At 31.8% G+C, this 27,932-nt stretch overlaps 1 protein-coding gene across 1 annotated transcript in view; it reads right to left on the bottom strand.

Moving 5' to 3' along the window:
- Positions 1-23,853, bottom strand: part of LOC134229965 (receptor-type tyrosine-protein phosphatase epsilon-like) — a 40,106-nt gene extending 16,253 nt beyond the window's left edge. Inside the window, exons 1-8 of the mRNA XM_062711742.1 lie at positions 23,769-23,853; positions 23,505-23,645; positions 2,484-2,624; positions 2,261-2,398; positions 2,016-2,105; positions 1,502-1,619; positions 1,180-1,274; positions 310-485 (exon numbers count right to left, since the gene is read on the bottom strand). Of these exons, the coding sequence (XP_062567726.1) occupies positions 310-485; positions 1,180-1,274; positions 1,502-1,619; positions 2,016-2,105; positions 2,261-2,398; positions 2,484-2,624; positions 23,505-23,645; positions 23,769-23,781 (912 nt within the window). The 5' untranslated portion in view covers positions 23,782-23,853. The remainder of the gene's footprint in view (positions 1-309; positions 486-1,179; positions 1,275-1,501; positions 1,620-2,015; positions 2,106-2,260; positions 2,399-2,483; positions 2,625-23,504; positions 23,646-23,768) is intronic.
- Between the last annotated feature and the right edge of the window lie 4,079 nt (positions 23,854-27,932).

The following is a 27,932-nucleotide window of genomic DNA, read 5'->3' as shown; positions in this document are numbered from 1 at the left end:
TCTTTTTTTTTTTTTTTACACTTCTTACAGTTTTATAAAAATATTATCCGAAACACTATCCGACTAGAATTTAATCTTAAAAAGTTCAAAATTTGACTCAAAATGCCATTTTGATTAATAATTACACAATCATTTTGTTTATTTCACCAGAAAAAAAAACAGAATAGATTTGAATTAAACATGTTATATTTAAGAATATGATGATCAATATTGATATTTGTGAAGTTCCTTGACATTTTTAAAATAATATTCATCAATGATAGTGTATCCATGATTGTAAAAATACTTTTAAAAATTTTATTGCTATACATGATATTCATGTTTGAATCCAGCATTTTCAGCAGCAGACATTTTGACTATAGTGGCCTTCAGATTTCTCACTGGAATAGTTTTGTTCGTTGGAGGACCTTTTTTCGCAGTTTCTCGCAAAACGCTTGTCCGATTTCTGACACTTTCCTTATGTTCATCCTTTAAATTGCTGAAAACTAATATATTATTTAACAATGAATGCACAGTTTGAAAAAATCGAAAATATTTTTGTTTTCAATTTCTCATACATTCAAGACAATAAAAAGTCCTTCGACATCGGCATGAAGTGCCCTTATCTTCATTTTTCGAAGGAAAAACTACAGGTAAATTTTAGTCAACTACTTATAAAAATTTCCTTGTTACATCATTCATGAAACAAAAAATGGATTTTTACGATATCCAAACTTACAAATTTTAATTAAATGCATATTATTTTTTCCTTAACATTTTTATGATACATGTATGCCAAATATTTGTTTAAAGTATTTGCTAAAAAATCCACATTTAATTTTCCGCAATAATGGTATATATCAAAATGATATTGTCATGGTAGTCATTGACAATTATCTAAGTATTCTATACACTATTCTCGTGTTTATAAAAAAAACAAAGAACATTTTGAATTGCTTGCTTTTTTATTTTCTAAAATATATACTGAAACAAGATACTCCTTAAAATCCAAAGGACAGAAATATTCAATGGCTTATCAAAGTACACAGGAGTCTGACAATTGATTTGACCATTATTCATGATATAAAATTTATGTGGTGAAAGTACTTCAGTACGATGTTTGATTTTAAATATTTTAAACATTTTATTTATGTATCTTTTTTTTTTCAAAGAATTATACGTATTTTTCTAAATGATTACCTGTTGTGGAAGATGCTTCCTTCTTCGATTCCACTGGCGAAAACGCTTCCTTCTTCGTCTTTTCAAAATATTCTGCTAATGCTCTTCTTTTGAATCTACGTTAAAGTACCGATTGAACTAATGCTTACTATAGAATTAATCAATTGCAATATAATGTATAAATGACGAAAATCACTAAACTATTGAACATAATGGTACGCATTTGTAAAAATACTCAACAATAAAGAATTACTTTTGAGATATTAAGGCATATATAAAATTTAATCAAAAACATTCAATGAACGTTAACAAAATACAAAAAACATTAGTTTTTAAAGTTTACCTTATAAAAAGGACTGCTAGAAGAACAAGGATTATAATAACTACGAACGCTCCTAAGATACCTCCAATAGTTGAAGCATTAGTTGATTCATCTTCCAAATGAACAACGTTCTCTACACCTTAAAAAGGAAATTACAGATATTCAAAGAGCTTGTTCAATTAATTTTAGAATACAGTTTTGGCATATCATATTATGCGAATATGCTCTATACATTTCAGTTTGGATACAAGAGACCCAACTCGCCAGTTATATTTCGAAAGCATTTTTTCATGCAGTTCATTATTTTCTTTCCACTTTAAAAATGCTTAATGTACGTAAACCTGCACATTGTATTCCTATTCATTAACAAAGCCAGATCAAAATGCCCCCGTTAAACTGGAAATTGAATATAAAGATTTTTTCAAGCACTTTTGTATTTTTACATTAGGATTTTAATAATTCTAATAATAGGAGAGAAAAACTGTCCAAAGAAGTGCACAAAATAAATTTATTGGATAACATGTAATTAACTGACCTTGATTACAAGAGCCGTCAGTATGGTTACAGGAATTGTTGCAAGAACAAACATTGGAACAGTTTGAACCAAAATATCCCTCCTTGCATACTGAAGGCAAAATATGAAAACTTTTCCCGAATGAATGCTTAAAAATGTATGCATTATAAACACTAAAAAAGAAAATACGTTGACTAACGAAACCGTGCATTTGGATGATAATAAAATGTTTTGTGCAACTTCTAATAAATCATATAATTTCTTACTGTTTAAACACTGTCTTCCATCAAAGCCATCTAAACACCCTTCTAAACAAGTTCCATCAATATGGTCGCATCTTTTATTCTTGCACTTTGTACTGCACTGTCTATGACAATTGTTTCCAAAGAATCCAAGCGTACACGCTGTGTAAACAAGTCATTTTTTTGATAAAAGGGGTCAATCCTGAGCAAATACACATGCACACATGTATATTAAATATTTACTTACGTTTATTACAAAACTCTTCTGTATATCCTGGGTTACAACCGTTATCACAATGGCCTGTTTCTCTCCTACAGTAGGTGTTATTCAGACAGTGACTACTGCAGTTATGGACACAGCCTGGACCGTAAAATCCATTTTTACATGCTATAAATTGTAAGTAATCCAATAAATAAAGTAAAGTATAATTTAACATGAAAAACATTCTTTTTTCCATTTTTTACTTAAAGCAGATTATTTAAATACAGTAAATATGTTTAAGCTTTTGCAAACGGTTTTATATCAAACTCATTAGAGCAAACAGCTCAAAAAACTTGAAGCAAAGGATTCTTTTGTAAATATCAGTTAACAATTGATTATGACAAAGTAAGTTTTGTTTGGGGGGGGGGGGTGTTTGGATTCAGCTACAGTTTTTCCCCTTTAAAACTCGTTTTAAAGCGGTTTATAAAAAAGTGTAAACTGTCCCAAGTTATGTTATATCGTATAACATAAGTTGAAATAAGCTTCATTCCTTATAATTAACTTCAATGTAGACAATGAAACAATTTTTTTTTTACATTTTTTCCTTAGGAAAAAGGCTTCAAATATCGCATATTTTAAAATTTAACGTCAAGCGGAGTGATACGTTTTTGACGTAAATCATTGTTACGTAGGCAAGTTATGTTATACAAAATGGGTTAAACCGTTTAACCAATCAAATGACGTGTTACAAATGAAATTAAATTATTTAGAAAATAAAGAAATGGATTATGTAATTTGCCTAGTTAATATGCTATGCAATCAATGAAAACTTTTATTAACACTTATTTTATTGTGGAGTCGTACACAGATGTTTTTATGATTTTAATTGTCTGATTATTTCAAACATCACATATCTTTCAGCTTAAATAAGAAGCTTAGTTTATTTGACCATTTTAATTTGCATCATTACTAATAATGAAAACTTTTTTTTATTGAAAAGATAAGGCATATGATATCGTATATAATTTTTAGTACTTCAAACATATTAGTCGGTAGAGCGCTCGCTCCGTGATCGGGAGGTCGTGAGTTCGTATCTCGGCGCGACTGACCCAGTCGATAAAATGGGTAGCAAACTTAAAAGACGGTGACGTCTCCATATGAGTGAACAAATTCTCGAGAGGGACGTTAAACACTATATAATCAATCAATCAATCAAATATATTATTAAACGTCACAAAAGCGGCAACACACGACAAACTGTTTTACAGCCTTTTTGCGTTGAAGAACGCAAAAATAAGGTGTTTTTGTGTTAGAGACTAATGGAAAGAAAGAAGTAAGCTATTTGGGCTGTCAAAATACATACTGCATTAAAACAATAATTGTAAAGTCAAAAAGCACACTTCTTGTAGACTTTTTTAAAAGAAATAATCATTGTGATAAATGCTTATGTTTTTTTTTTACGTTCAGCACATGATTTCCCCATCCAACCATTTTCACATCCATCCTCACATTGACCAGTCACGTGATTACAGGATTGGTTCCCGCTGCAATATCCTACACATTTTGTGTTACACGCAAGGCCATAAAATCCCCATGGACATTCTTTAGAAGAAACAAAAACGGAATCCGATCAAATAAACGGCACAGCAATCATAAGACGATCTTAAGAAAAGGGGATAGAATTTTTTTTTATAAATATCAACTCTTAGTTTCAATGACAGTCGTACTTTTATCACACATGTCACCCGTCCATCCGGGATTACAACTAGAACAATTTCCATTCACAATATTGCATCTCCTTTCTTGACAATGGTCTGGACAAGATATATTACAGTTTAGCCCATAAACTCCTGCCTTGGCACATCCTAGGAGAAAGATCTGATAAATTGTAAGAAAAATTTGCGGAAAAAAACGTTTACTATATGATACTCTGTAATATAAATGTAACATTAATATAACATAGATTTTATAAAACAGAATATGAGATAATTTCCAACAATGTAGAGATAAGTATTTAACACGTATCACTTAATACGTTGGTGAGTTCGAGTCTTTTAATGTCTTACGTCTATGCATTTCCTCTCTTATATGATTGGTAGAAATTACATGATGTGAAAATTTCAATTTGCTTTTTGGTTTAAATGTTGTTAAGAACAAATGAGATTTTTTTTCGTTCAATTTATTATCCATCCAGGACAGTTTTAGAAATTCAAGATAGTTTTGTTACAAATATCTGGAATATTTAATGATTAATTAATTTGAGTTCTCAATGGATTTTCCTTTTTTTTGGGGGGGGATGACAGTGATAAACTCATTCATTTTAAAGGCATTTATTTACAAGTTTTAATTATTTCATTCAAACGGGACGAAGATGCTGCATCATGCATGTCAAAGATTGAAACCTTCTTGATGCCAAGGAAACCAGTCATGGGACATGGGCATAAAACTCTTATCCGCTAACCGAGTAGGAACATTTGTTAATTTTTCTTTTATCGATTTCTATCAAGTTATTATACCTTGGGGCTCTCTCAAATGTAATAGTTCCTATCTACAGTGTGATGAAAGAGCTACTTGATCATAGTTAATGAATTCTCAGTTAAAGTAACATAAATATGTTTTACAAAGTAGTGAAATGGTTTTAATGAAGTATACAATTTTTTCTTCTGGTTAAAAGTTAGGATTCTTCTAATTTACATTTATTGTATTTAAATATTTGTGAAATTGTCATTGAATCATGAAAACAATTTCACTGAGTGATGGGGTAAGTTTGATTTCATTTGACTCTTTTTTCATAGAGGTAAGTTCAGTTCAATGTCTACACCTTTTACTTGGATATTCAGAATTAAACAAGAGGCCCAGGGGCCACAGCGCTCACCTGAGCACATCGGGCTTGAATTTACCCCCCCCCCCGGCATTCATCATTTGAACAAAATAAAATCTACACTACCTGAGGATGATTCCGTATAAATATCACTAATCATAGCTTTGAAGTACTTGAAAAGAAGATTTTAAAAGGTTTCCCTATATATCCCTTTGTAAAATTTGGGTGGGCCATTTTGGCCCCACCCTAGCCCCGGGGGGTCATGATTTGAACAAACTTGAATCTACATTACCTGAGGATGATTCCACATGAGTTTCATCTTTCCTGGCCCAGTGGTTCTGGAGAAGAAGATTTTTAAAGATTTTTCTTATATATTCCTATGTAAAATTTGGGTCGGCCATTTTGGCCCCACCCTAGCCCCGGGGGTCATGATTTGAACAAACTTGAATCTACACTACCTGAGGATGATTCCACATGAGTTTCAGCTTTCCTGGCCAGTGGTTGTTGAGAAGAAGATTTTTAAAGATTTTTCCTATATATTCCTATGTAAAACTTGGGTCGGTCATTTTGGCCCCACCCTAGCCCCGGGGGTCATGATTTGAACAAACTTGAATCTACACTACCTTAGGATGTTTCCACATGAGTTTCATCTTTCCTGGCCAAGTGGTTCTTGAGAAGAAGATTTTTAAAGATTTTTCCTATATATTCCTTTGTTAAACTTGGATCGGCCATTTTGGCACCACCCTTGCCCCGGGGGTCATGATTTGAACAAACTTGAATCTACACTACCTGAGGATGATTCCACATGAGTTTCATCTTTCCTGGCCTGGTAGTTCATTAGAAGAAGATTTTTAAAGATTTTTCCTATATATTCCTATGTAAAACTTGGGTCGGCCATTTTGGCCCCACCCTTGCCCCAGGGGTCATGATTTGAACAAACTTGAATCTACACTACCTGAAGATGATTCCACATGAGTTTCAGCTTTCCTGACCCAGTGGTTCTTGAGAAGAAGATTTTTTAAAAATGCCATTAATTTTTCTCTAATTCATAATTATCTCCCCTTGGAAAAGGGTGTGGCCCTTCATTTGAACAAACTTGAATCCCGTTTACCGAAGGATACTTTGTGCCAAGTTTGATTGAAACTGGCCCAGCGGTTCTTGAGAAGAAGTCGAAAATGTGAAAAGTTTACAGACAGACGGACAGACAGACAGGCAGACAGACGGACAGACGGACGCCGGACAAAATGTGATCAGAAAAGCTCACTTGAGCCTTCGGCTCAGGTGAGCTAAAAATACTGTTGCCAATCATGCGATGCCTCCCTCTATTTCAATTGACTAAATTGTTGGGTTCTTTTTTTATTTTTCATAAATATATATTAGGATAAAGGGTCTGAGAGATGGTAGTACCAAATTGTCATTGATCATCTAAACTACACGAAAATGGAAATTGGATAGTCCGATTTTCTCTATTTTTCTTAATTAAGGCTATATTAGTTATTATTCTATGCTTCATATATTTATTCTTTTTTTGAATTTTTCTTTGTAAAGTAGTAAAACAAGGAACAAAATAAGATGAAAGGAAAAAAGTTTTATTCTTTACTAAGATGAAAAAATTATATTTTCATACGCCGTCATTACGCCAAACATATAGCCTCTGTCAGATTTCCATCTTAATTTACCATTTCTATGCAAAATTGTACAATTGTAATGAGGAAAAAATACCTTAACATATCTTTTAAATCAGTTAGAATAAGACATATTCATCTTAATATGCAAGATATATGTGCAAAAATACTTTGACTATTTCATTTAGTCAGAAACCAGACAAAATTTCTTCCTTAAATGTGTTAACTTTGTCCTGAATAAATTCGCAATTATATACAATTCGATGTAAAACGAAAAAGCGATAAAAAAAATTGATATATCTTGCGAGAATTAAATCATTTAATCATTTTAATTCTAGAGTGTTCTGATTATCAGTTTTCAGGACTTTTAGGACGAAATTATGCAGGCAAAATTAAAAGGTATAGCATCAAGTTTTTTTTAAATATTTTATTTCAATACTGCATATAGCGAAATTTTCGCCCCCATTTTATTTTCGCTCCTTTAGACCTTGTCACATGTGGGCGAATTTAAAAGGGGTACATTCAAAGAATACAGTATAAATTCTTCAGCAGAAGTGGGACTGTGCGAATTTAAAACGGGGCAAATTTTTAAGCAAGTGTAAAAGAGCGAAAATAACGCGAGGCAAAAATAACCCTGTATACAGTATTCATCAAGTTTGCTTGACTAGACAACAATTTTCCTTTTTTTTTTTTTTTTTTTTTTTTTTTGTTGTTACAATCCGTCATTTCCTCAGACAATTTAATTCATATTCATTTGACCATGCTTTTTAGCATTTTTATGAATAGGGGGGAGGTCTGCGTCTGGGGTCTGTGAAAATTTAACTTCATCCTAGTGTATACTGAGTTTGTTGTTTATGCAATTGTAGTAAACTTTCTTGGTGTTCCAAGACTTTGTATTTTTATCAAAGACCCCTCTCTAAGAAGGAACAAGATGCTACATGCTGATTGAAAATAAACCTAAATAAGGTACAAAATGTTATAAAAGATTTTAGGTTTGCGTGTAAGACATCGAGTCCATGTCACTCACATATTCATGTATATACATATGTATAGTGATGAAGTTTTTTTTTGTTAGTAAATTTTGAAATGTAACAAAATGTACCGTAGAATATTTATTGTAGTAAAAATATAACAATTTAAAATATCTATACCCAAAATATATGTAATGAATGCCATAAACACTGCCAATGTTCTATCTGTGTGATGCATATTTATGAATACACAATAGAACAAACCTCTCACTTCGACTTCACATAACTGTGTATATATTTGAGTCTCATATCCCTCAGAGTAGGTACCTCCGTCCAGTCTTTCATTGTAGTAGATGACGTAACGGCCATATCCTATACATGTTGTATTAAACTCCAAGGGAGGTAATGGAAGTGTGTTCTTGTAGCAAAGATGGCCATCCTTTTTCTTAGGAGTATCCGATATATAGAGAGAAAAACCAGCGAAACGACCTCTTTGTCTCATTACTGAAAGACAATTATACATGTACGTTATTATTTCAAATTCGTGTGTCGATATCTATTTTCTCTTTATTATCTTTGTTATACAAAACATTTCATAGCATGCAAAAAACCAAAGTAATGATGAAAATAGTATGAGACGGTTGAATAAATTCAAAAGTCAAAAAATATCGAAATTTTAACACTGCAATGATATTGATGCTTTATTTAAAACATACAGGGAATAAAAAAACATTTTTGCATTTGAATACAAAGATATATTCAATCTTTTGGTATATTCTTTATAACTTGATTGTAAAAAAGGGTGTGATGAGATTTTCGCAATATTAAATTAAAACGATTTTATACATATCAAAGAAACGTAATGCTTTTAGCACTAGAATACAACTGAAGGGTTTTAGAGCAAATTTACGTTTGGCTGCGATGATAATAATGATGTATTTCTTGACACGTAAGATGTAAAAAAAAAGATCTTCAAAGGAATTGTAGATCCTGCAAATCGCAATCAAAATGACGACTTGAAACATTTAGCTTTTTATATAACATACCAAAACAAAATCTTACCCCATCCAGCTTGCTCTTTAAATAGTATACTAATGCTGTAAATACTGCGATTTCTTCCAAGGTCCACAGACCATACCGTTCTTTTATTGATTGAACTTGTGCCAATGGCTTCAGTATTTGTGCAAGTTTCCATATTTCCATCTGTTGCAGTTGTTGGTCCACATGGAGGTTGACAATGTTGGTTTGGTGGCGACGTTATTGTGTTTTGATCTTTTGATAAATTGTCTTTAAAATCAATTTTAAATGATATGAACGTTAAGGTGAAGAGAGGGAAAACGTATTTTTTTTAACTTAATTTCAATAGCTCGGTCTAAAAGTTATGTGCATTTTTGACCTTCGGGTATTTTTTTCAAAAGCAAAAGTAAGAAGAAAAGTCATCGCTAAAGAATGTAATATCCCGAGTGTGTACATGTTCATCAATTTCTTCGCTGATAAATCCTATACGTGTAAATGTACATGTATATGTATCCAATTTATGTTGTGATCAAAGATAGCCCGAATAATTCGACTTTTTGTGAGATTAACTCAAACTGCTTAATTAGATTAGATCAATTCGGAAATTTGAAATATTTCACTGTTGTTTTTTTATGAAACGCTTAATAAATATAAATTATTTGATATTTTCTTCAGTTGATCTTGATTTGAAAAAGTTAATCACTGAAACATCCTTAAAATCCATTATCTACACTGCTTGTAGATAATTTTTATTTTCACGAAAGGTGGCTCGTGATAAGATTGAACTCTTTCGGTAAAAAAACAATAAAGTAAGACTATTCATGGAGACTTCTGAGCATAAGTTGAGTGTCTGATGGAGTCTTGAAATTAACACGCAAGACAGAATGAAAAAGTTGCCTTAATTATTATTCCGGCTAGTGCTGATGGCTAATTTAAAAAGCTAATATTTCTTGTAATCTGTTCATGATTTTTTTTTTATTTTCACAAATCGAAGAGATACACTTCAAATTGTTTGTTCTTTCCTGTTTACAATGAGAACACTTTAAAAAATCTTTTAACGGATTTTCGACTTGAATCGAATTAGCAAATAGTGAGACAGTTTATGGTCGTATATAAATAGTTCAATCTGGAATTTAAATTCCTTCGGATATACGCAGTAAAAAGAAAATTGTTTGTTATAAGAAACGTATTTTTTAATGTAGTAAAGTACAAAATCATAAAATAAGTAGTAATATTGATGCTAACATACCATATCCATCTACAGAAATTATTCCTAAAAGAAATATCCCTATTCTATAACTTATTTCCATCATTTAAATCAAAAAATTGATATGCAATTGACCAGGAAACTCAAACGGTTTTTACGCAAAATTATATGGTAACCTTTTCTTGCCAAAAATGTTGTGTTTACTTTTAGATCGTCAGATCTGTAGATTCTGAGCATCAAGCATAAGCCTTTAAAGAAAAAAAAAATACCCATCAGATTTCAAACACACTTCATCATAATATTTTTTGGAAAATTTTTTAAATCTCATATCTTATTTCAGGAAATGCAATTTAAAATTGTCTAGTTGAATATTTATCAACAGGCCATTCCAAGACTACGGAATCCCATATATTCAAAATAGTTTCATTGCATTAATTCCAAAATTCGTTGCATTCAAAGCAAAAGAGTTTGCTTTTAAACCCCAAAAATTGCTCTGTCTGTAAACCTTTTACAATTTTTAACTTTCTATAAAGGACTATTGTAAATTGAAAAAAAAAAATATTGCACATAGAATCCTTGGGTTTAGGAGATTCTAGTTTTTTCATTGTTTGTACTGATTTGTACAGTATAGCCCTTCCCAACAGACATTATCAAGAATATATAAGGCATAAAAAGAGAGGATCATTAAAATATCCATACATATATATTATTCTTCTCATATTCATTATATCTAAAATTGGTGAAAGTTTTCACAGATTTAAGACAATAGTGGCACTAATCGATATTATCATTCAGATGCAAACCCCATCATTTTTATATTAGAATAATGTCATGTAAAGCACATATTTTTTTTTTCATTATTAACATTAAAATCAAACGAAAGTAAATCAAATGCTGTCAATTATTTTATTCTTACCTCTTTTTTTTAATTCTTTTTTTTTTTTTTTTTTTTTTTTTTTGACTACAAAATGATACAACCGATATGTCAAAAACATTTAACAAAAATAAATATTGGATAGACCAACTTTCTTTTTTTCTGAAATTTTATGCAAGGTACATGTACAGTAACTCTTTTAAATATGTTTCATATATATTTTGCACGAATACTGATTTTTTTAACAAACGGTACATGTAGTGTAGTCATATAAATATATAATAACAAGGTGTATTTGTGAAACGTGATACCCCCTCATGACAGCTTATGGTGATGGTTGAATTCTCTCAAATTCATGTCAAACTCCAAAGGTCAAGGTCATAAGTGTTGGTACCCAAACGAAGATCTTGTTACAAGTAATACACCTGTGAAATATAGAGACAAACAGACTCACAGGACAAAAACAATATGCCTCCGGGGGCCTAAAAACAATACCAGAAAAAGCACTTTCACAGCACTCTAGCTACCACTCTTTTCATTTTTTAAAAAATATAGTTTAAAACTTGAGTTCAGTATTTTTGATTTGAGTTGAAAAAAAATCTTATTGTTGATCATTGTTAAAAAAATTGCGACTATTTATGTGATTAGAAGTAGTTTTGTAAAGCAAATAAAAAGATAAATTTTCATTCCATACATTATTCCGACAAAAATATAGTACGTTATAGTACAAGCAAATGTACCAGAACCGACCCTACTGTATGGAGTTTGTCTTCAGCCATGAATCCTTTATACGCTTTTTAATAGTGATTTCTTTATATTGAACCAATAGACCATAAACACATAATGGTCCATAGGGCTATTGTAGCGTCACAATGAGGATCAGAATTCTACTTTGGGGACATGTTTGAAATAAATGTCCTGGAGAACAGCAAAGTCATGATATTAAGAGTTACATAAATATCGAGATTCCCAGATAGTGTGAATATTTATTTTTCTAATCATTACCCAAGTTAAGGGTCGGAATTCAATAGGAGATGAACGATTACACTCGATTTTTTTTTTTTTTTTTTTTTTTTTTTACAAAATTAATGTTACAGTAAGGTTTTCATAAGGCAGATCAAATGAGTGTTTGGAAACTATTGAAGCATTCTGATTTTTTCCCTTTCTTATCATTAACGTTATTTCATGGCAAGTACATACAAAAATAACAACAGCAAAAATATTTTAGTTCTTAAGTTTATTCCTCCTGCAAATGATGTCTTTATATGTCGATATCCGGCGTTGTCTTGAATTCGGGTGTTAGAGTTCTTTTTTTTTCTACGTATCGAGTTTTGGTTGATCCAGAGAATCTTGCAAAACTGTGTCATTTGCATTTATAAAATAGAATTCTGGTAATCTTTTTCGAATTTTTATCAATTTCCCAAATTGAGTTAAATGTTCATTCTGAATAGTTTCGGAACAACCATCATATTGTTATCAAGAATCCTCAAATTGTTTAGCTTTAAATATATACAGATCAGGGTTCACGATAAAAAATTAAGACATCTCTGGGAGATCCGAGTTTGAAAAGATGATACACAAAGACAATTTTTAAAAGAGTTGCTAGGTCAATCTTAAGCATAATATGCAAGCCCCAGACAAAAGGTTCAAATCTTACTTGGATACAAATAAACAACTGACCAACTTTGTTGTTTTTATCTTTAATGATGCTTTAGCTTGCAGTACAATGCATTGCAAATTCTACATGTAGTTCTACAAAGTCTTCAAAGACAGGTTTTCGTAAGTTGTTTGAGTATTAACATGTAGCTCTTGGTAGTGGTCTTTATTTTCAAAGCCGTGCAAATCCTCGTATACTGTTTTCATACTATGTGAATTGGAATTCTGTCCTGCTGTCTGTTTTGATTGTTTTAATTTTCTAGTAAATTCTATGAATTTCTTCCGTCTACAAAAAGAAATTGTAATAATGATTTTATAATTTTCCAGCGGATTAGTAAACTAGAATTTCTTTGCGATGGTAATGAATTCTTTTATATCACGTAAAAATTTTACAAAAATAATTTAAAATTTTATATGATCACTTAAGCAGGTATTGTAAAAAAAGAATGCGTGTTGTCTTCATAAGTTAGGCTAATTGCTAGGACAAAATTTATGGCTTTATTTTCTTTTCACGTTATTCTCGTTTTATATTTTGGTGTTTCAATTACTTGGAACAACTAAACTGTAATTCACACAAGATTGTCTTCATTTACAAAATTTCATCAACTTTTCTCAATTTGGTAGAAAATTTCCGACATAGCCTGCATATTGTCTTTATTTCACATGAGAATGCACCGTATAGCCGATACGACAATTTTTTTTTAAACAATGCTGGTTTCATATCAATTTTAAAATTGATGCTTTAGGAATTTCAACATCCTCGTTTAAACTGCCAATTCTTGATTTCTATAGTCGTTATAATGTTTTCGTTACATGTAGTAGATACATTCTACCGTTTGGTACTATTTTGACTTAAATATTTCATCAAATTGACAGACCTTTATTTCTTTGAAATTTGATTACGAAATGGTCCGTCAATCTGATAAATATATCGGTATGGTTCTTACAACGGATGCGACCTGTCAACAGGCAAGGTTTACATCTACAACCCAATTTGCAAGGGACTGTCGTTCTTGACTAATACGAGTTTTCAACATCAGTCATGGTTAATTGTTTGTAATCTTCATCTTTATCATCTCGAAAGTGTGTGCATGTTGATTACTTTCCCAACTAATATGAACAATACCTTTTAAATCCTATGAATACAACAGTAACAGATACAGCAATGATAGTAACACCAACTGAAATCGGAATCTCTACTGCAAAAGGCTCTGTGGATGCTTTATCTGCTAAAAGAGTTCATGTAGAATTGACACCACCTTAAACAAACATTTGGATAAGATTTGCTTCTCTCACATTTAAGAAAAACATTTTTACTGCCTTATTCAGAATGTTAACAGTTACTCTTTAGCAATAGCTATGAATTGTAAAAAATATAGTAGAGAATGGTACAATGTGTAAGTAGTTTGATTTTACTTTTAAATATTGATACGAGGGTTGTTCCAAAAGTAATGTCACAACACTGATAAAATTGATATTAATCGACGTTAAACAACAAAATTATAAATGATAGAAGCTATTTTTATTTCAAATCAGACCTTAAAAAAAACTCGAAGGAATATGAAGTAAACTTTCCAAATTATCGGATTATAAACATTGTGCGTTTATGGTAGTCGCCACACTTAAATACAACGTCATATGACGGATACGCGCCGGCATATTTTAAGCGTTTCCCTTTCGTTTCATTAAAAATATTAGATTCGCAAACACTTTAAACAATTTCACTTTCTTTGAGAATTCTTGGTACCCATTATACACTCACTCTTGTCATAATTAAGCCCTCTGTCCAAATTTTTTTAACAGTACCATAAGACAACCATAAAAATTCACATGTCACTGTATCGTTCTATTTTTTTTGGGGGGGGGGGGGTGTTTTGTTTGTTTGTTTTTGGTTTGTTTTTTTTTGTACAACGCCTGACACCATTAGCTGCAAAACTGTACCTCTCTGCTTGATAAAAAATTCGGATTAAATAAAGCAGAGAGCTACAGATCCATGCATTGTAGAAACCTTTTTTGTCGCTCGCTTTTGGTATTATTTGTTATAGTTTATGGTTTTCGAAGCTTTATAAATGATATCCGATAATTAACCATACATTTAAGTCCTATTCCTTATTGTTCATTTCAAGAAGGGCTGTTTGTGGAAGTGGACGTAAAAATGGGAATCATTTAAACCGACATTCCAAATCCATAGAAGACTCTTTCGGACCATTGAACGGTCAATAAAGTGTCAATAGTTGGAGTAATGTATATGATTAATTATCGTATACTATTCCACATAAAAGAGCTTAAAGAATAAACTACAAGAAATAATAACATAAATGGGCGACAAAAAATCTGCAGCGTAAATCAAAGATTTTAACAATGCATGGATCTGTAACTCTGCTTTATCTGTCCGAATTTTCTCAGGCAGAGAGCTACCGTTCTACAGCTACCATTGAACGTTTCCGTCCAACCTCTCATCTTTCTATCTTCTCGTCTTACGCCGATCATTCAATGACCCTCTCCCGCCCAAAATAGCTGAAACCATCTAAAAAGAAGTCTCTTATTTACATTCTTTCTTCCGTGAGTTTGATTAATCAAATTACAGTCGCTAGTGACGATTCACATATTTTGAAGAAAAGAATGCATTACAGCACTTCGAGGCGCTTTTTTTTATTCCCAATTTCGAATATTCCTTTGTTCAACAGAGTAAAACAATAATGATCAGAAATACCAATGCCTCATCTAATTTTCAAATTAAAGACTTAAAAATGACGTGAATTCTGTCTTTAAAAAAATTGGGAAATTAGGCTCTTTTTTAGAATTTTTAATGTGTTTGTCTTTTTCATTTTTAGAAAAAATACTCTTTAAAACGTGACGTTCAGTTGTGACGCGGCGACACCTCCTATGCTATATGTTTTAAACATCTATAAAATAAAATTCAAGTAAACAGTATGGAATAAAAATTTCAATGTTAATTAAATTTTTATTTGTGCATCTTTTGATATACTATATTTGATAATATGAAGCAAATATGAAAGATATGGACACTCTGACAATACTTTTGGATCAACCCTCGTACAATTAAAAATATTGAAGTTTTTTGACATGAAAACAAGAAAGTTCGTCGTTTTTACAGAGTATGGGATTTATATTGTATGCAGAAAGAAAAATAAATCAATATATATAACGTATTCCTGTAATGAATACACAGATACATGTATGCCTCTATTTTTATTTACAGCATACTTATCTTTCATCAAAATTATTTTCATAAAATAAGTAAATATATCTTTATGAATTATGTATTGTTTTACTCAATACATTTCAGTTTATTTTTCTCTCTGAAACGGTCTTTTGGACCTAATGCTTGGTATTTTTAATCAAAGCTAATTATAAAATAAAATATTAGTAAAATGTGCATGTTCGCTGCTTTTATCTTTGATGCATGTAATTAACATGCTGCAAAAAAGAAAGAAAGCGATACCTTATGCTGTAACCCACCCCTCCCCCTTTTAATTTTTGTGCCTTTCTTTTCCTTTTCTCTGTTGCTAAAATGCGGCGAGTAGCAATTATTGGTAAACTTTTCAGTATATTATTAAGCTTTTTATATATGTGTTAAACGATGATGCGTGTAAAATTGTACTATACCCTGTAATCTCATGCCTTCTTCTCATGGGAAAAGAAATGAGATCAAGAATGTTTTTTATTATATATTTTTTTTACATGTTTCTCACTATTTGATATGGTCTACCACTAAATACGTTAATATGCGCCCAGTTCATAATGAAAGCTATCGGGCATATTTATAATCAAGATATGATTTTATAATAAAAATCACAGCAGAAAAAAAATGTTTAAAAGTTATGGTGGCATATTTCTGCCCCCTACATGCAAGATAAATCATGTTAACATGCAACATAATTCATATTTATATCAACATGCAAGTTAATTATGTTGACATGTAAGTTACCTATCTAATAAAAAAAATATAAATTTACTAACGCCCGTATCTGAAATCGTAGATGTAAGATGCAACATAACTATGTAGACATGCAACTTATTTATGTCAACATGCAAGATAATTATGTCAACATGCAAGATTATTTATGTCAACATGCGACTTATTTACGTCAACATGCGGGTTACTTATTTAGACATGCAACTTATTATGTTTACATTCAAGGTAATTATGTCAACTTGCGACTTATTTATGTCAACATGCCACTTATTTATGTCAACATACGAGTTGTATTTTTACAAACAAGATATGATGTTAACATGCAAAATAATAAGTTGCATGTTAACATACATATTTTGCATGTTAACATAAATATCTTGTATGTTGCCAGAAATAAATCGCATGTTGACATAATTATCTCGCATTTTCAAATGAATACGTTGCATGTCTACATATTATCGTGCATGTTGACATAAATAAGTCGCATGTCTACATAATTATGTTGCATCTTGCATCTACAATGTCAAATACGGGCGTTAGTTAGTAAATTAAACTATATTCAAACTATATTTTCTTATCAAATTGGTAGCTTGCATGTCAACATAATAAACTTGCATGTTGACATAATCATGTTTCATGTTTACATAATTATGTTGCATGTCTACATAATTTATCTTGCATTTAGGAGGCAGAAATATGCCACCATAAAATGTAGTGCACAGAAATAAATGTGTAGGATCACATGTAAATGAAGATCAATCGAAGATCAAGAAATTACACAGACCTTGATTACAAGAGCCGTCAATATGGTGACAGGAATTGTTGCAAGAACAAACATTAGAACAGTTTGAACCAAAATATCCCTCTTCGCATACTGAAAGCAAACTAAGAGTATTTTATATCGTTAAAAAATTATATGGTAACCACTATATGCCTAAAAGATTTCATTCATTTGGATAAGATTAACAATGCATTGTGCAACTTCTAATAAACAATTTAATTTCTTACTGTTAAAACATTGTCTTCCAACGAAGCCGTCTAAACACCCTTCTAAACAAGTTCCATCCGTATGGTCGCATCTTTTATTCTTGCACTTTGTATGACACTGTCTATGACAATTGCTTCCAAAGAATCCAAGAGTACATGCTGTGTAAAAAAATTAGATTTTTTTTCTCTCATAAAAGGGATACTATATAGTAGTTCTAAACAAAATCATTTATTAAACATTAACTTACGTTTACTACAAAACTCCCCTGTATATCCCAGGCTACAGCCGTTCGCACAATGACCAGTTTCTCTGCTACAGTAGGTGTTATTCAGACAATGACCACTGCAGCTATGGACACAATCTGGACCGTAAAATCCATCGTTACATGCTGTAATAGTATTATTCAGTGCGTGAGTTCGAGATTGTGAATTCTTTTTATCTTTTTACTTAGGAAAAACCAATGATGTCTGAAAAAAATTGTATACAGGGAGAAAAAAAATCATTTTTTCTGATTTGTTTTCTTTACAATTTGTTTTATTTATTTGGAATTATTTGGACATGTGCATTCCCTGTCTTTATGTCATATTTTACAAATATAACCCATAGCCTCTATAAAAATGTTTGGATGTCTTGATATAAAATAATCCCGAGTTAAGGTACACTTGCTTATTCAGTATGGCACAAACACAAAACTAGCAAAATTCACATTAACCAATGCTTAAACAAGAGGCCCATGGGCCACAACGCTCACCTGAGAAGCTTTGACCATTCTGTTTTTTACCAGATTTCCCCCTTGTAATACATAATGCATCCCAACCCTACCCCACTGATCATAATTTAGACATTTTGAAATCTACACTACCCCAGGATCCTTCCATGTGCACATAAGTTTCTGCTTTTCTGGCCCAGTGGTTTTTGAGAAGAAGATTTTCAAAGATTTTTCCTATATAATTTTATGTAAATCTTTGATTCCCCATTGTGGCCCCGCCCTTCCCCCGGGGGTCATGATTTTAACAATTTAGAATCTACACTATACCAGGATGCTTCCAAATAAGTTTCAGCTTTTCTGGCCCAGTGGTTCTTGAGAAGAAGATTTTCAAAGATTTTTCCTATATATTTCTATGTAAAACTTTGATTCCAAATTGTGGCCCCGCCCTTCCCCCAGGGTTCATGATTTGAACAATTTAGAATCTACACTATACCAGGATGTTTCCATATAAGTTTCAGCTTTTCTGGCCCATTGGTTCTTGAGAAGAAGATTTTCAAATTTTTTTCCTATATATTTCTATCTAAAACTTTGATTCCAAACTGTGGCCCCGCCCTTCCCCCGGGGGTCATGGTTTGAACAATTTAGAATCTACACTATACCAGGATGCTTACATATAAGTTTCAGCTTTTCTGGCCCAGTGGTTCTTGAGAAGAAGATTTTCAAAGATTTTTCCTATATATTTCTATGTAAAAATTGATTCGCCATTGTGGCCCCGCCCTTCCCCCGGGGGTCATGATTTGAACAATTTAGAATCTACACTAACCCAGAATGCTTCCACATAAGTTTCAGCTTTTCTGGCCCAGTGGTTCTTGAGAAGAAGATTTTCAAAGTTTTTCCTATATATTTCTATGTTAAAATTGATTCGCCATTGTGGCCCCGCCCTTCCCCCGGGGGTCATGATTTGAACAATTTAGAATCTACACTATACCAGGATGCTTCCACATAAGTTTCAGTTTTTCTGGCCCATTGGTTCTTGAGAAGAAGATTTTCAAAGTTTTTCCTATATATTTCTATGTAAAAATTGATTCGCCATTGTGGCCCCGCCCTTCCCCCGGGGGTCATGATTTGAACAATTTAGAATCTACACTATACCAGGATGCTTCCACATAAGTTTCAGTTTTTCTGGCCCATTGGTTCTTGAGAAGAAGATTTTCAAAGTTTTTCCTATATATTTCTATGTAAAAATTGATTCGCCATTGTGGCCCCGCCCTTCCCCCGGGGGTCATGATTTGAACAATTTAGAATCTACACTAACCCAGAATGCTTCCACATAAGTTTCAGCTTTTCTGGCCCAGTGGTTCTTGAGAAGAAGATTTTTTAATGACCCCACCCTATTTTTGTCTTTTCTTGATTATCTCCCCTTGTGAAGAGACTTGGCCCTTTATTTTAAGAATTTAAATTTTCCTGTACCCAAGGATGCTTTGTGCCAAGTTTGGTCAAAATTGGCCATTCAGTGGTTCTTGAGAAGAAGTTTGAGAGAAGAAAATGTGAAAAGTTTACAGACGGACAGACGGACAGACAGACAGACAGACAGACAGACGGACGGACGGACGGACGACGGACAAAATGTGATCAGAAAAGCTCACTTGAGCCTTCGGCTCAGGTGAGCTAAAAATGTAAACTTAAACTAAAATGTTCGGACAATAACACATTTACTGTACAAAAAATTAAGTTTAGGCCTTTTTTTTTAATTTAAACAAGCGGTATGTTACATTTATTCAAGAACCTGTAACAAATTTTTGAAACGTGTCAAAAACGAAGAAAGAAAACAAGATCATTCTTTTAAAACTCTGCAAATAATATACATGTTAATATTACAGGACATAAAACACGGACCCCTGGAATATTACTTTATAAATAAGAAAAGTTGACGATGGAAAAACTGAAGTCATCTGGACTTTCATACCATTAAGTTGTTTGATGTTTATTTTTGTTATTGATTTACAAGTACAAAGATTTGACGTTGTATAGATACAATAACTAAGGGACTCGGATGATTTGCTTAAAATTTCACAAGTGTAAAAAAAAAAAACTCGAAATCAAATTAATACTACATGTTGCATATTATGTTATTACAGTTCTCAGGTTAGCTTTGACTTTCAGTCAAGGCGTGGCATTCTCGGCGCAACGTACCTAGCTTCTGTCAAATGACGAATAAATTGGTTTAGAAATGAATAATATCAGAAACTTTAAATTCTTGACTACGATGAGACGACTAAAGCTCCGTCTCTGTGCCGTGTGATAACTTTTAAGGATGTACAACACACCTACCCCAAAAAATTCCTGTCGTTTAATTTTCGTTATTTTTGTATATTTAGTACATGACTATATCTACTGCATATATACATATTTTTGACAAAATCGTTCGAGTGGTTTTTGGACAGGAACTTCCAAAAGTTACCCCCCTTTAGTTGTTTACAAGGAGAAAACATTTTTAATCAATGAACTACTTTAACCTTGATTTTCAATAAAACCAGGTTAGATATGAATGTCAAATTTCATTGGCTTATTCCTTTAACCATTTAACACAAAAATATAGTCATCTTTTTGATATACATATCATCAAAACAATTTTTAAAGACCTTAAACTGAAAAACTATGAATTTTCTAAGCCTTGAAAATTGCGTATTTTTCAAATTAAAAATTTTTTTGTGAAAAAACCTGTCGTTTAATTTTGGTAAAAAACTTTCTTTAGGTTGCTGGTAGTAAAAATAATCTTCATAATTTTTTGTATAATTTTTGTTCGACCAGTTTTGATTTAATAGCGGAAAATTACTCCCTCCCCCTTTCTCAATAAATCACGTTCCCGCGCGTCTTTCAGACGGGGGTCGATCACTTTGTTTTATGAATCTACAAATACACATTAAAAAAATTAAATTGGAATATTGCTTTTGCTTCAAAAATATATTAACTTACAAATTTAAAAGTTCTCATATGTAAAGCGTATTTAAATGTAGATTTTTAGGCAATTTTTGAATACCCCTATCACCCCCATCCCTTCCTTTTTTGCGTCGCAGACCCTTAGCATTTGACGAAACGTCGTTTACAGTGCAAATATACTGGTATTTCGTCAAGAATCCTGGAGGTATGCATTAGTTTTTAAATTCCTGAAATGCAGAATAAATAATGACTACTCTTTTTATATGTATCAGGAAAAAATTACTGAAAGATTTTAGTGTTTAGTCCATATACGTATGCGTTATGCATTCCATATCACATGAAACCTGGATACGAATTCAAGTTTTATTGAACTTGAATATGTTGATTTTTAATTTTATTTCTTTAATTTTATTCATTATAAAAATGGTGTATATTCAACTCTCCTGTGATATAAATGGAATAATTGTAGTTTCTTTCATGTCATTATTTCAAACGAGACAGTATGTGGCCGTGGGGATGCATCGACATTTGCATTAGATGTACATACACCCCTCATGATATTGTACGCATTTCTTTCAATGTCGTCGCTTCTAAAGTTAAAATGAAAATTCCGTATTCGTCCGCATTAACTTCAAAATATCAAACATTAAACTCTTCATCTATTTCAATTTATATGAAATCCCACATTGATATTTTTTAAAATCTTATAGGCTACGTTTTGTTTAGATTCGAGGAAATGCGAACCGACATTGTTGACAGACAGTCAAAGTTACGATTTGCTGCAATAAGATATTCATAAATGCAGATAATTTCAATACAAGTGAACAATTCTTTTCAATTCTTTACTTACATTGTGTATATGAGGTCTATAGTATTCAATTCTCGGATTTATCAGGTCTTGCTGTAAATGTATCTGATTCTGTGGAAAACCGTGAATAAAGGGAGGAAAATAAACATCTCCTACATTTTCAGAGTTGTTCCTCTTTGATCGGTAAGGGTCTGAGAACAACATCAATTTCACATTGTAAAAAGTTTATTGTTTATTTATTGTTGTTTTATTTAATTAATTAAAGAAGAAAAACAATATTTATATCGTGTATGCACAAATTGTAATGAAGACCATTATTCGGAATGTTATATAGCCAATATATTGTACATAATGAGAATTTCGGCAATGTAAAATAAATTTTTCAGAATAAAAAAAAAATGCTGCGCTTTGATCAAAAATACAATTTATTGTACATAAAATGAAATGAAATAAACATTAAAGGATGGTATTTTATGTCTTGCTTTTTACGGAGTTTAATCGGGTTAATTAAAAAAAAAAATTATTGATTGAGTATGGTACGCACAATCACAGCCAAGCCGCATATCCCAATTTTCTTTCATGATTGATATACATCGGGATCGTTTTACTCGTCGTTTTGACGTTAAACTTCACGTCACGTCAAACGTTCAATTGAAATCGCAAGAGTTATCTCCCCCAGTGTGTTGTACGTCTTTAAATCATTTATTTTCTATAAGATACTTGATTCTGATTGGATAAAAATTGTTTTGATACCTGCATCAATAAAATCTAGAGTTCGCTTGCACTAAGCAGCCGGAACTACTTTTGCTGTCTTTACGTGTATATTACCCGCTTCCAGATTACTTTTTGAAGGAATAATTAAATAGTTTTACTTTAATAGATATTTTCCTGAATTTTGAAACCTGTCTGTTACGTTCCTGACTTATTTTCTACTTTCGTTTCTTTTTTGAATTATCCCCCTTTGCTAAACAAACCAAATCGTCTGCATGACAACAATACAGTTACGGGAAAGAATGAAAGAAATCAGCATACTTATGTTAAATGAATGTCTTTGAGATAACTGGTATGAACAATAGAACTATAAAGAAATGTTTTTATGCTACCAAAGCTGGGAAATGTGTTAATTCTTGGGAAACGAATGATCGAGAAAAACGACACCGAATGAATGAGGACGGAATTCTTCCTAATCTTAAACAGTCGGAAACAGACTCTTTCAGATTTTACGTTTTCCGTCCAGATTTTTCTTTGATACTTCAATCAAAGGAAAAAATATTACATTTATTTCTTAATTCGCTATTTGCTACACCAGTTGACATTGGCCTAATTTCTATCCTAAGAATATTTCAATAGTGAACGAAAGCTGTGTAAATTTCAGAAGCTAATTAGGTAACGTCGATGATGCAAGGCCTAACTAAAAGCCCACACTTAACTGGAAATTATCCTATTAATGCTGGACTATATCAACTTATTTGTATTTAAATAAACAAACTGAAATTTCATCAATATTTACGTTCATCGCATAACTTCCCCATCCATCCATTTGCACAACCAGCTTCACATTGACCAGTCACGTGATTACAGGGTTGGTTCCCTCTGCAATGTCCTGCACAACTGTCTTTACACGCAAGGCCATACCATCCCCACGGACATTCTTTGGAAGGAACGAAAATAGAAATCAAATGTAAATGTTAGAATTATCATTTGATAAATTTCAATTTTATAAAAAAAAAAAAACATAAAAAATAATCAGATATCAATACGATCGAAATCGCACTTATATTACACATGTCTCCTGTCCATCCAAGAATACATCCCAAACACGTTCCATCCACAATATTACATCTCTTTTCTTGACAATTGCCCGGGCAAGGTAAATTACAATTAATCCCATATACTCCTGCCTTGGCACATCCTGGAAAAAGAGGTTATTAAACAGTTTTGTTTGTTGAAAAAATGGAAGAAGCTAACATTATCAGAAAGCAAATTTTACTTTGTACGTAATTGATTCTCCATTTTGTACATTTTGGTTTTATAATATTTTTAAGAAAATAAAATTTAATTTCATTCAAGTTATAATATTTACATTTCCATTTAACATCCCTTTCAAATTAGAAATTTGTTCAATTTCTCATAAACTTCCATGGATGAGCATGAATATATCCATTGTTACGTCATAATGCCGTACTTGACGTGAAAAACTATAGTGCGAACTGTTTTGCTTTTAAAATGACAGTTGAATGGCATAATTTGTGGCAACTCATCGGAAAATAAAGTAAATATAACAAATGAATTTTATTTTTGAAGATCCATGAGGTACATTGAACTACACCTCTTCTCGCCGGCATATTTATCATGAAGTGACGCTTCATGAAATATGCCTGCGTGAAGCGTCGTAGTCCATGTTCTCACGAATCTTCAAAAATGAAATACATTTCTTAAATGTGCTTATCAAATGTACTTACGCCATAACACAGCGTTTTCTTATCAGTCTTCTTATACAATTCAAAAAGCAGTGATTAAAATCAAGATATTTTATCAAATTCCTTCTTTGTGATCCTTTCTTTAAAGACAATTTCTTGACACTTCATTATTAATGTAAGAAATGTAAAATTCAGTAAATATACCCTGTTTATATGGAGCTTGTACTTCTGTTTTAATTTTGATTATTTTCTGCTGTTACAAATATGTATAGCGTCTTGCAGCATACAATACGCAAGTTTTGAGATTATCTCCCTTGGTGCGCTCTTTCGTTGAGGAGGGGAGTTTGGTTGCCGCGTAAACAAACAGGTGGGACAGATATTTATTATTGGATATATCGCATCATCGATATACTGGTTTATCGTAACTATATAATTGTAAGGATGCACTGTTCAACTCGAGAATAACCGAATTACAGTAAAGGTGTCATTTTTAAAGCAAAAAAAAAATCGGAACAAAAAAGAAAATTAAGTGGATGCGAGACTTTTCAGACGATGGAAGAGATATATGGACCTCTAATAAATACGGTAAACATGAATCTGGTCATTATATGTCGGCAATCTAATTTACACATTAATTTTTTACCTTATTACATGTATAACTTCAAAAAACCAACTTTTTAGCGAATGTTTGTACAATCAAGAAAATCTTTTACTTTTATAGAGACCACGACGTTTATTTCGTTTTCAAGTACATGTACCCTATAATTGAAAGTAGATTTATAAATATACACAGTTGAGCTGGATAAAATCATAAAATGCATCACTGCTTAACATATTTATCTTTCTATAACATTAGATAAATTTTAAAGCCATAAACATCGTTCATTTATTTATGCACGCTTGTATACAGAAACAAACTGTCCCACCTCCGTGCTGAAATGGATACTTTTTGCGCCTCTATCGGAGGAGAGTTACAATCTTGAAACTCGCGTATTATGTTCCTATATATCCACGTAAGTGCGATGGAATCGGTTTGTTTTCACCTCTTAAATGGTTTGATAACTTAAAAAAAACAAAAACAAGTGGTAAATTAAAACCTTTTACTTCGACTTCACATAACTGTGTGTATATGTTTAACTGGTATCCTTCAGGGTAGGTAACTCCGTCCAGTCTTTCATTGTAATAGATGACGTAACGACCATATCCAATACACGTTGTATTAAACTCCAAGGGAGGCAATGGAAGTGTGTTCCTGTAACAAAGATGGCCGTTCTCTTTGTGAGGTGTGTAGGAGATATAAAGGGAAAATCCGGCGAAACGTCCTCTTTGTCTCATTACTGAAAGACAATTTCATATTGAATGCACTCGATATTTAAATAGCACTTTAATTTAATGTATTTTTTTTTTTTTGTAATTGCATTTACAATTTATTTTACACATTTATAGTCTATAATTTACTTTAAAGTGAAACTTCAAAATAAAGGTCAGTTAATAATATATACACCCAAAATATTCCATTAGCTGCGAGTAGCCAGAGTCAACTGGATCTATCTATATACTCCATTAGAAATGAAGATGATGATGATAATGTTAATAAATCCAGAAAAAATCTCATTTGGGTAGTGTAGGATTCACTCAGGGTTCAAACCAAATCCAAAATGTCAAACATTCAAGATCAGTGTGAAGTTGGTGTCTCTAAAAAGGGCCCGTCAAATCATTGCACTTAAAAATTCCGGTAAGACCAAGATCACTGTATAATCTTTAATATACCTGGTATATAATGCCTTTGTATTTTTAATGTTTTGAAAATTTCTTAGCTATCATTTTGCTTTTTGATTAATTAATTTATTTTTTTTTCAATATGCTTGAAAACATTAAAGAACTGTATTGGTAAGCCCGATCTATTATTTTTTATTTGAAAACCATATCTACACCAAATAAGTGTATTTTCCATTGAAAAATATACAATGGCTGCAACATAATTGTTGACAACTTACACAAACGATCACGTTACACGAACGATTCCGCACGATTAACGCAAGAATAAAAATGTTACACTAATGATCCCTCACGCACACGATTCTACACGTTACACGATCTTACACGATTGCTAACGCAAACGCACGATTCTTAACTCAAAATAGTTCAAAATATTTAAGAATCCATATTTTCAAAACGAAATACGGCTTAATACTGATCTTAGATTTCAACGAATTATCAATATGATAAAAAAGGGGGTATGGATATTTCTGGAACCAAATACATGTTTAGACTTATTTATTATTTTTGAATTATAAATATATAATTATTAAGGTAATTATCCGACATAAGAAATACGGCTTAATACTGATTTTAGATTTCAACGAATTATCAATATATAATAAAAAAAAAGGGGGTATGGATATTTGAATGAATTCTATTTCATTAATATTGTGCAGAAAGGGTAATACAATTAAAAATAAAATGCAAGCATGGAATTTCTTAAGTTACAAGTTGTAGCCATACACATGCCATATGTTTCCATCAGGGACCTATATACTAACGTTAGTATATAGGTCCCTGGTTTCCATTGATTCAATGTTTGTGAATCTCTAAATATGAGCCAGCCAATTATTTAACAATTTTTTTATTTGCAGAAATTACAAAAAAAAAAAATATATTAAAAGTAAGCTCCAGAGATAAGCATTGAGAAACAAAGTCCCGAAAATCATGTCGTGTGCATGTATATTCGCCGACTAAATATTCGTAAGCATTGATAAATGTTTATTTATTTGTAAAAATATTTATTTTTGATGTATTGATTTTAAAAATATCTTGACCACTATTAGCAGTAAACAAGAATGAAGGTCAGAGAAGAAAAAAAGTTAAACATCTAAGTACGGTTTATCACAAAAGGTCGCGCTATTTGGCGAGAACATGATACTGTACGACTAACTATATTGCTTGCGTTTCATTCATTTTATTTGGATTTTTTTTTTTAAAAAAAGACAAGCCAAATGCTTGTTTAATAAATAACATTCCGTTATATATTTACAAAGCAAAATTTACACGTTTCTAAACACACGATCGCACACGATTAAAAACGCAAACGATTGAGTCTGATTCACGCACGATCTTGCACGTTACACGAACGATCACGCACGATACACGAACGATTCTACACGATTGGTTTGTCAACAATAACGTTGCAGCCACTGTAGGTATTTCACTTCTCCAACTAATTTATCTTTGCCCTTGAAAATGCATACTTGAATTGCTTACATTTTGATTAATATACCGTAAATTTCTATTTGTTGGAATTTAGAAGTAAGGTCAGATTACTCTAGCTGCACAAAAACCCTTTAGAATCAAAACACTTTAGTGCGCAGTGTAGAGAGGGTTCATAAACAAGCATTCCTAGGGTAATACGTTACTTGTACGTGTTATCTGGGTCTTTTAAAAATCGAAAATGCTATTATTCCGTCCAAAATCAACGAAGCGGAACAAATGTATACTTCATCTATAAAACCTTAAGATTA

The sequence above is a fragment of the Saccostrea cucullata genome, unplaced genomic scaffold (assembly GCF_032062105.1).
Source record: "Saccostrea cucullata isolate Sc308-1 unplaced genomic scaffold, CSIRO_AGI_Scuc_v1 ctg683, whole genome shotgun sequence".
NCBI classification, from domain to species: Eukaryota; Metazoa; Mollusca; class Bivalvia; order Ostreida; family Ostreidae; genus Saccostrea; species Saccostrea cuccullata.
This window is presented reverse-complemented; position numbering and strand designations above follow the sequence as displayed.